General features: G+C 33.2%; 5 protein-coding genes across 6 annotated transcripts in view; 1 reads left to right on the forward strand and 4 right to left on the reverse strand.

Moving 5' to 3' along the window:
- LOC108744917 (UPF0489 protein C5orf22 homolog) overlaps window positions 1–3,977 on the reverse strand; it is a 7,561-nt gene extending 3,584 nt beyond the window's left edge. The window contains exon 1 of the mRNA XM_018480880.2: window positions 2,449–3,977. Within this exon, the coding sequence (XP_018336382.1) occupies window positions 2,449–2,533 (85 nt within the window). The 5' untranslated portion in view covers window positions 2,534–3,977. The remainder of the gene's footprint in view (window positions 1–2,448) is intronic.
- LOC108744913 (paxillin) overlaps window positions 1–6,042 on the reverse strand; it is a 44,198-nt gene extending 38,156 nt beyond the window's left edge. Inside the window, exon 1 of the mRNA XM_018480873.2 lies at window positions 5,873–6,042. Coding sequence (XP_018336375.1) covers window positions 5,873–5,885 — 13 coding nt within the window. The 5' untranslated portion in view covers window positions 5,886–6,042. The remainder of the gene's footprint in view (window positions 1–5,872) is intronic.
- A 192-nt stretch (window positions 6,043–6,234) lies between these two features.
- On the reverse strand, window positions 6,235–6,767 carry LOC108744918. The gene is made up of 2 exons (XM_018480881.2): window positions 6,674–6,767; window positions 6,235–6,619 (listed from the first exon to the last, which is right to left on the reverse strand). Exons 1-2 carry the CDS (start codon window positions 6,748–6,750, stop codon window positions 6,310–6,312), a joined length of 387 nt encoding a protein of 128 aa, XP_018336383.1. The 5' UTR covers window positions 6,751–6,767; the 3' UTR covers window positions 6,235–6,309.
- Window positions 6,768–6,977: 210 nt separating this feature from the next.
- Window positions 6,978–8,990, forward strand: LOC108744916 (TGF-beta-activated kinase 1 and MAP3K7-binding protein 1-like). The gene is made up of 4 exons (XM_018480879.2): window positions 6,978–7,320; window positions 7,391–7,758; window positions 7,888–8,144; window positions 8,404–8,990. The coding sequence occupies exons 1-4, from the start codon at window positions 7,001–7,003 to the stop codon at window positions 8,845–8,847; spliced, it is 1,389 nt and encodes a 462-aa protein (XP_018336381.1). The 5' UTR covers window positions 6,978–7,000; the 3' UTR covers window positions 8,848–8,990.
- A 127-nt stretch (window positions 8,991–9,117) lies between these two features.
- The window catches only part of LOC108744915 (4-hydroxybutyrate coenzyme A transferase), a 16,320-nt gene continuing 15,047 nt past the window's right edge, over window positions 9,118–10,390 (reverse strand). For both annotated transcript variants that reach the window (XM_018480878.2, XM_025981789.1), the window contains exon 6: window positions 9,118–9,588. In XM_018480878.2, the coding sequence (XP_018336380.1) occupies window positions 9,401–9,588 (188 nt within the window). In that variant the 3' untranslated portion in view covers window positions 9,118–9,400. The remainder of the gene's footprint in view (window positions 9,589–10,390) is intronic.

A 10,390-nucleotide genomic window follows, 5' to 3' on the forward strand; every position in this document is an offset into this window, starting at 1 on the left:
GATTTCGATCTTTTTGGATCTCATCAGCGCGTCGCAGACAGCTCCGACAGAACACAGACCAACTTTTACCTGCTGTCTTAACAGTGCGTTTTAGAAGATACCACAAATGGCGCGGTAAACGCCATCTGTAGTACGATGCTACATTTTGTGGTATCTTCTAAATTTACTTAATTTTCTTATTTTACAAAGCGCTATCACTTCTTTCAACTTTGCTACTTATTTCAGAAACACTCTGCATACTCTACACTTAAATATAAATCGTGCCGACTTTACCAAACTTTTGTAAATTTTACTGAAGTAATTAAAAGTCGATATTATTTAACGTTACGCTCACCATATACATAGTAGATAGTATGTATATATGACGAATTGCGAACTAACTAATTAACGTAAGGCACGAAACTGCGTATAAACAATCATACACAAATAGGCAGAAGATCGGATGTAAGTACATGAATAATAATTTCATTAATACACCATAATACATCCGCTGTATTACGAATGTCATGGTCACAACCAACTTTGGTAGAGAGCAAAAATGTGCCAAGGCTTTTCATTATTTATTGAACATCATGTACCTATGCATGCACACAGAATATCTGTAAAAACAAAAGAAAAAACGTCAAATCTCGAATAAACAAAATATTTAACTGATCTTGGAGTACGTAACTAAGCAAAATCTATGATTAAACATACATACGATTTAGACATCTTTTCCAAGTGAGTTAGTTTAATATGAAATATTATTCTGAAAATTCATTTTTGAATTTTATACCCACTACACGCTACCTCAAATTAATGAGGGAAAAATTGTTGCTGTTGTCACACCCCCGCCGGAAATCGAACCCAGGATCTTTGGCTTTACGCACCAATGTTCTGACCACTAAACTACGAGAGGTGACAACAGCAACCACGACCAACCGACCCACCGGGTTCGATTCCCGGCGGGGGTGTGACAACAGCAACAATTTTTCCCTCATTAATTTGAGGTAGCGTGTAGTGGGTATAAAATTCAAAAATGAATTTTCAGAATAATATTTCATATTAAACTAACTCACTTCTAAAAGATATCTAAATTATATGTATGTTTAATCATAGTATATTCAGTATATAGTTACATTAGTTCGACGGATCGTTAACCTTGTAGGTCGGTTGGTCGTGGTTGTTGTTGTCACCTCTCGTAGTTTAGTGGTCAGAACATTGGTGCGTAAAGCCAAAGGTCCCGGGTTCGATTCCCGGCGGGGGTGTGACAACAGCAACAATTTTTCCCTCATTAATTTGAGGTAGCGTGTAGTGGGTAAAAAATTCAGAAATGAATTTTCAGAATAATATTTCATATTAAACTAACTCACTTCTAAAAGATATCTAAATTATATGTATGTTTAATCATAGTATATTCAGTATATAGTTACATTAGTTCGACGGATCGTTAACCTTGTAGGTCGGTTGGTCGTGGTTGTTGTTGTCACCTCTCNGGTTACGTAATTCATAGAATTTCCCTAAATATACATGCATTTTCCAATGTTTAGAAGTATATGTTATCTTTTAAATTATTAATTTTTACCCTAAGATTTTAATTTCGTTTTGTAATTTCATGTTTAATTATATGAAAATTAAATGTTTCCTGTTCACACCCCTAACAAAGAAACATCGTCTGAAAATTTCTAAAAAATACCTTTCCTGAAATTTCCACGAACGGTTAGAAGATAATAATATTATTTTACTTTTACAGAACCTGCCCTTTGAGTTAGGAAACCCCTATAAGCTTACTGCTTATTTTGCCATATATTTTGGATCAGGGTTATCATTCCCCTACATGGTTGTAAGGTATCATTTAACCAAAAAATAGGCTATGGTTCCGACAACTTACCTACAACTTGATTTATTGTTATCAAACAAATGTTAACAATAATTGTTATGTTTAAATTGTAAAAATAAAAAACGTAATTTAATTTTGTATGAATTTCGAGATGAGAAGCCACTTGTCTCTTACCAACAAATATTTTAAAAAAGTATAAAATTCCTGATGATACAGAGTCATCTACTTTGAAACACTTTAAGGAAGTCTAATAATAAATAACACATGCAACAGTATTCTATCTGTTTCAATGTTTTCTGTTTTAGTTGTGCCAGTGATCGCCGAAAACAAACACCGTTAGCTTTCCGCTCTTTTTTTTTTTAACAATTAAAACAATGAAATAATATAATAATTAGCACTGTGATATTAAAAATGAACAAAACTAATTGAGGTATATGTGATGGATGTAGTGTAGACTTTAATTAAGTAATGGTAAACAAATTAGGCACTTTTTCGCTTATTTATTGTTATAAATAATTTAATATAGCAATTCTATATGTCGTAATTATGTATTTGCTACTACAATCACACGGAAACGTATGTAAATAACTTTAAAATTAGTAATTTTTACGAACAAAAAAAAAACTTACAACCGGGCAACGTTCCCTTCTTAAGCGTGCACTGGTAGGGATGAAGGGTGCCGGGTACAAATTTACCATACATTGTGCGATCCATGCTTGCAAGTGGTCACCAAACTCACACAATAAACAACGCAAAAAATAGCGGGAGATTCAAAAGTGAAACAACAACAAAAAAATTAGTATCACGTCAAAAAGTGATTTCACTTTTCGCGGGAGAGAGCGTGGACAGGTCCAGAAATGACACGATTCCGGCGTAATGTAAATGAAATTCATTCATTCATTGACGTAACAAAACGTTTTAAAAGATTCTGTATTCAGACGACGGACGTTCGTTTTGTTCAGCGACAGTTTTAAACAACATCATCATCGCTGTAAAACAGGCATAAAACAAACGTATAATGCCTTGTTAAGTGTACGTATACCGTGTAAATAAAGTTTCTACAATTAACGATTTCCGATTAAAAAAAGTCACTGGGTACAGCGAACATGTGAATTTAAATAATACTAATATAAATAGGCACCGCAACGGAAACAATAATTAAGGAATTAAAGGAAAAACTAAAAAAGGGTGAGACATATGTAATATCCGGCATATGTAAAATAGAAATATACCCAGAAACGTTTATAAGTGTTTGTATCTGTTGACGTTATATACTTACACATGTGTCTATGTATGTATGTATGTGCATATATATTTTGTTTCTGTCGTTTTTATTTATGTACCTACCGTGGACTCTTAACAAACGCGTGCGTCCGACGTTTCGTTTAGAAATAGAAACGGACAAAATTAGACAGAAGTCACAAAAACAACTAATTGTTAAGTAAATTGGACGCGTTAACTGGCAGTTTACGACAGAGTAGTAAAAGGTAGAAGTAGCGTCGTCAACAACGTTTATAAATTACGCGTAGAGTAGTAACCATTAGAAGATCTAAACATTTCAATGTCAGTCTTGTATTTTAGCTTTTAACATGGGTATGAGGTCTAGAGATCAAGAGGTCTTCAGCCCCAAGACTGGCTGGACGGGGAATTTTCCCTATCTTGAGCCAATCTTTGTATATCGCGAAAACTAAAGCAACCTACATGTGTAACTAATATTTGCGAACAATAATCTCTAGATCTACCTTTACCCCCCTTAACTCCTGTTTCTGCTTCTAATATATCTCTAATAAGCCTTTAGCTTTTAGCATAGGTATGAGGTCTAGAGATCAAAAGGTCTTCAGCCCCAAGACTGGCTGGACAGGCACTACCACTTTTCCCTATCTTCAGCCAATCTTTGTATTTCTCGAAAACTAGAGCAACCTACATGTCTAACTAATATTTGCGAACAATAATCTCTAGGTTTACCTTTACCCTCCTTAACTCCTGTTTCTGCTTCTAATATATCTCTAACTAGCCTTTCATCTGGGAAGGTGTCCTTTGAACCCTATCTCGCCTGTTTGTAATTGATTTCCACAACGCCCCCTATTCTCCTACTCTTTCTAATATTTCATCATATCCTACTTTTTCTATCCAGGGTATTTTTAACATCCTCCTATAACACCACATCCCAAACACTTCCAACTTTTTTCCAAATTAACCAATCCCGAGTACAAATGATTTCTTTTTATTAAAAGCTATTCTTTGTTTGATGTCTAACGCTTATTTAATCCTGCTGAGTTATCTAACTCTATAAATTTCAAAAATCGTCAGCTTTCAATTTTTCGTCCATTATTTTTATATAACACTACTTTCACATCGCATTCATCCACCACAAAAATATGACACCCATTTTTCTGTTGCCTATCTTGTTTTCCGAAAAAAAGGCTTACGATTTTTTTTTGGAATTTTGCCTAATTCTTACGACTACCGTATTTCAGGGTTGAAATATGAAGTGTTGATACACAATCAGGCTTTTTTATAATTATATTGTAGTTGGTAAGGTCTAGATGATGGCCCTTTGGGAGTGGGGGTAGGTGGGATCGAAAGAGGAGGTCTCCCCACCACTGTACCATAAAAAATTCGTGGTGGTCTCACCCCCATAAAAAGTTGGGGATTGAAAGATGATTATTTTGACAATTTTCATACACTATAATTTAAATAAAATTCAATAAAAAAATTATTTTCAAGCGGGTGGAGGTGGGGGATCGAAAGAGGGGGGTCACTTGAACAAAACCCGATAACCTAACCTAACCTACCCTATTGATGAAGCTATTTAAATAATGTTTTATATAACTTTCTCAATATTTTTATGTATTTTTCATTAGTTTTACCTTTGAATATTGTTTAAGAATGACTATATAAATATTTACATGCCTAGAAATGCATAAAAATTGGCATGTTTATTAACTTCATAACTTTTTATGGGGGTGAGACCGCCACGAACTTTTTATGGTACAGTTGTGGGGGGAGATCTTCTCTTACGATCCCCCCGCCATAATCTAGACCTTTACCTCATAGTTTTTTAACAAATATCCTCAATCCAACCAAAATATTGAGCACGCTCATGCAATCATACCCACAGTGCGATGTCCTGTGATAATTGAGGTCAAACAATGGGATCAAAACTCGTCATTCCTTTTTATCTGGCGCGATTACAGGATTCCGCAAAAATGTAAACTAAAACTAATTTAGAACTGCGACAAATAGGAACAAATTTATGCTGTACGATGGATCTAATGACACAAATATCAAAAATACGTATACAGGTGAGGCAAAATCTTCACCGAACATAGAAATTACACATTTCTTTTTTCGGCATTTTTTCCTTTTTGCCGCACGGGCAAGAATGCGTAATTTGATGAACATGAACGTGTGGAATACCCTTTTTCAACCACGTCTACCTTAAAATATCTCCTGCTTCCTGCTTCACTAAAAAGTAAAGGAACATCTCTACCTTTGGTTATCAAATCACTAGTGCATTACCGGGTGTATGACAGAAAATTAAATTTGCCACTCCCACTTTTTGAAACTAGTTTTTGTACGTTTAATAAACAATTCATCATATTATATATTNTTTCTTGGTCAGGCCGGCAACTTATCAATCCACCCTCGTATATAAGGTAAAATGATTTCAATATAAGTAGACACCTATAAGTAATATAAAAAAAGTAATCAGCTGCAAGCACCTGAGGCATCTGCCTGTTACAGTTTATACCTACGATGCCCATACATAGGCATAAAACAAGGCAGGTACTTACAAGATTAAGGATTAGGACATATAGATAACCATAGTAAAAACAAGTTTACCTATGCACACTCCGATAAAAATAAGAACATTCAACTTTTTATGTTTTCATGTTTACATACATAATTTTTAACATAGGTTCTTCACATTAGTAAGGCAAAATAATTAAAAAAAATTAACCACTTGGTGAAGTCATCTTTAAGGTTAGGTCAATAAAATAGCATTTGCAAGACGTAATCTTTATCAAAACATTACATTTAGAAACTTACCTAAATCTTCCATTTTGACTCAAATTGGTAGTTCAACCTAAATGTTTAACGTTATACCTACACAAAAACTATTTCACAACCAAATGCGTTAAATTAACCATTTATGGACATAATTTTTTTCTATAAATATTGGCTATAAACATATCGATGGCAATTACTGTCACGTGACTGTAAATATGCATGTAGCCTGCATAAAATGATTGGCAAACGCAAATGACAATTAATAGCGACATTGCCAGATTTAACTGAAAAAACTTTGATTTCAATACTTTATTGTGTAAATATTCAAATGATTAAATTGTAAAAGACGATTGTAAAAATGTGACAAGTAGTTACTTGTAGGTATTCCATTAAACTACTACTTGACTTATTTAAAATATTTATTTTAATTAAATAATAATAATAATTTAATCCACACAAAAGTTAAGGTACTTCTATTAAGTATCTTCATCAGATTCATAATCTTCGACTCGTTCGTTCAAGTTGCTATTTTTATTAATATTTAATTGAAGATCAATTGCAACAGAGTTGATAACATCTACATTGTCAAAACTCTTGTTATTTAGGTCAGAGGTCCTTAAGTGAAGATCTAATACTGTTGGTTCTATTTTTGGTGCAACAGCAATATTACACAATTGCAACCATTCCACATCTAATCTATCAACTTCATTACAAACGGCATTTAATGTTTTTTTTAACGACGCCTCAATTTCCGTAAGTCTGCTCAAGTTCACCGAACTTGTCAGTCTAAAAAAAACAACGTTAATAAATCTAGTTTACAAATTACTGAGAATAAATTACCTTCCTGTCTCCAAATATGATTTTTTTGCATATTTCTTCTTCTTTTTTGTGGGTTGAATTGCTTGATTTTCAGCCATTTGGGTCACTTGTGTTTTGGTTTTGAGGTTACATTTTTAGTGAGGTTAGATTGGTTGCTTTTATGCTCTGTGGTGTTGCCAGATCCTGAAATTAGTTTTCGGGTGCTAATTATAGACGTATGTGAATTTGTGATATGATATTTGTGCTTAGATTTGTGGTATTGTGATGAAGTGTAAGAAAATGAGAATACTTTGAAGAAGATTGATAAATAAATAATTAACACTATTAATACCTACACCTATTCACATCATGCGCTCTTTAAAGCCAATTCAATCATTTTACCAAACTGATAAAAGTTGGACTGATGATTTGCCTGTTTGTAAACAATCGGGAGTAGGATTTTCAACAAATCAAATATATCGTGAGGATGGTCATCGACAAGAAGAGCACCCCTTTGAAGACAGAAGCTGTCATTGTAGTTTTGATGATGGCTCGTGTTTGTACGGCGTATTTGATGGACACGAAGGCACGAAAGCAGCAGATTTTTGTTTTCAAAGAATGGCTGCAGAAATCCTCCTGGGTCAGTTGAATGAGGCAAGAACTGATGAAGAGGTTAAGGAAGTACTGAGGTATAATTTAATAAATAATAATCGTTGGGAATAACATTTCAAATAATCAAGTTGGCGTTTTTTTGTCCAGACAGGCATTTGTTTCTGTAGAGAAGAGTTACATGGATTCGATATATGACCTTCTAGCAGAAAGACTGTCATATGACATACCGGAAGGCTTAAATTGTTATGAAGCATATCAGAAAGCCCCTGATATGGTTGTAAATATAAACAGGATAAATACCGAATTATCGTCCGGTACTGCAGCAGCAATAGCATTAATTTATAATAGCAAATTGTATGTTGCTAATGTGGGCAACAGTAGAGTCCTACTCTGTCAAACTGATGCCAACTCTGTACTTAAAGTTGTCCAGCTTAGTGTAGACCATGATCTTAGAAATGAAGATGAATTATTAAGGTTATCTCAGATTGGTATTAAAATGGAAGATCTCAGAAAACGTAAGTTGCTATGACAAGCTAAGCTTAGTATACCCACTAATCAAAGTTAATCCAGTCTAGTCATTAATCGCCATTTATTCCCAATCAAAGACTATTATGAAAGGAACATGTATTTCTTTTTGTGCTAAGGTTCCCATTTAGGTAACCAGGAAAATACAAGATGTTTGGGCAATTATATGGTAAAAGGGGGTTATAAAGAGTTTGAAGATCTCAGTTCTGCTTCCCAAGAGCCTGTTATAGCTGAAGCAGATATTATAGGTGGAATTCCTATTGATGAGTCATGTCAATTTTTACTCCTGATGTCTGCTGGATTGTACAAATCTATTGAAGAAGCCACACGAACTGAACAAGTCAATAAGTACATAGCACAGCTGTGTGTTGAGCAAGTAAGAACTAATAGAATTCATTAAATAATCTCAAAAGTTTATAATTGTTAATTAAAAAACATATGAAGACAACCATATAGATTATATGTGTTTGTTATTACATTGCAAAAGCTTTAATAAAATAAGAAGATCATATGAAAGAAACACTGAAAATGCGGTCATTTCCCATGAATTTAATAACAACGTAACGATAGTTTATGTTTATTAAATGTAATGGTCTTTCATTGAATATAAAACGGGTTGTCGTCTTTTTTTATAGTTTAGAGAGCAGGCTACATTGACTGGGGTAGCACAAGCCGTAGTGGATAGAGCCGTACGTCTCCATCACGACTGGTATATGTCAAACTCAAATTCTGTAAAAACAAAACGTGAAGATATCACGCTGGTGATGCGCAACTTTAATTTCCCAATGCCCAATGCCATAAACTCTCCTACCAATCCATCAGTTAGTTTTAATTCAGTTTCGCCCCAGAATCTCACCCTAACAAATACAGCAGTGAACAGTTACAATGTCAGCACTAGAAATACAACTGCAGAGAACACCAATGACACTTCTAGTAGTTCAGATGGTCGGAGAACTGATACTGATGATGGGCTGGGTCCTGACCAAAGAATCGACGCTTATGTCGATTTTTCTATTTATTACAACAACGTAGAAAAAGCGAGAAAAAACGGTACACTACCAGAAGGAATCGACTTTTAGTGTAATACCAAGGAAAATGATGATATTGTGATATTGAACATATAATAATAATATAGTTTATTTATTTCATACCTACATCTGCTAAAGATCTTAAGAAATTGTTGATGTTTTAATCCAATTATTAATAAATGCAGTTGATAGAAGAACGGAATGTTTGATTACGCCAACATCGGTCTTGTGAAATGTTTTTATCATATCAAAGAAAAAATTATTATAAATTACGTTTTTTTCTCGCCCTTTCTCATTTTTCATATGAGAAATAAAACTAAATAAGCTTTACGTTTGGTCTATTAAAATAGTTTTGCAACATTAGCATGTGGGATTCCTTCCAAATCAGAATTCACATATAAATAACGTTATTATTTGTTGTACTTATGACTAATACTCTATTCTCTTAACACAAGGGCATTGGACTGATTGTGAATATTACTATATAATATTTCGTGTCGTTCCTTAACACTTATTTAATATCTAAGTATTTATTATTATTGTATTATTATTATTATATTATACATATAAAGGGGCGCATGTTTTGCTATTGCAACATAGGTTTTTATTGAGGACTTGGCATGCAGTGAAGTCTTTCGAAAGCAGCTTTTTCCAGTGATTCCCTGTGGTCAGGGTGGGCAATTTTAATAAGCTCGTAAGCCCTTTGTCGAAGAGACTTTCCAAAAAGAAATGCAATACCATATTCCGTTACTAAGTAGTGAATATGTGCTCTTGTTGTTACAACTCCGGCACCTAAAAATGAAATTAAATAAATATTAATATATGTACTATTCATTTTTGAATAGTTATGAATTCAATACTGAAGTTTCTTTAAAAAAAAAAAAGAAAGGTAAACCATACAATAATAATATGCGTAGGTTAGGTAGAGAGGTGAAAGGGTAGAGAATCTAATATTCATGTTGAGTTATATTAATAGTTTAGAAGAATGAAAATATCTTACTACATCCGTACGTGAAAAACAATAACAAAAACTATTCTAGAGCGGTTACTAAATACATATTTTAAAGGAAACCTGAGGTCCTGTAATTTCTTGCTTCATCATAAGATCCTGAAATACCATGTATAAAAAATTAAATAAACTGGAACATTGCAAAAGTAGATTTTATTGGACATCCCGCAACTTTTTTTTAAATTTTGGTTTTTCTATGAACAGAATTTACATCAAACTGATGAACGGATTTCAATGACATCTTGGTAGCCATTTGGGGGAGTACAGTAGGGTGGCTTTTAATAGTCAGTAATGATACAAAAATGGGTAATCACTATATGTTTTTTAAATATCAGATACCCTTACAGCGGTTAAACTATAAAGAAGTGTTTTTCATATTCATCTTTCATTTCATTAAAAACTTTTTATTTCTTAAAATTTAGTTTGTTATAATTTTATTTTTCGAGGACTAGTGTTTTGTTTTGAGTCCATTAGTTTTTTAAGAAATTCAAAAAAATTTCACATTGCATAAAATTTTTGGTTGAAATGTATAATTGTTAAACGGAGAGAGAAAAATTTGAAATTAATAAATAAATAAGTATTGTA

The sequence above is a fragment of the Agrilus planipennis genome, unplaced genomic scaffold (genome assembly GCF_000699045.2).
Source record: "Agrilus planipennis isolate EAB-ADULT unplaced genomic scaffold, Apla_2.0 scaffold42, whole genome shotgun sequence".
Taxonomy (NCBI): Eukaryota; Metazoa; Arthropoda; class Insecta; order Coleoptera; family Buprestidae; genus Agrilus; species Agrilus planipennis.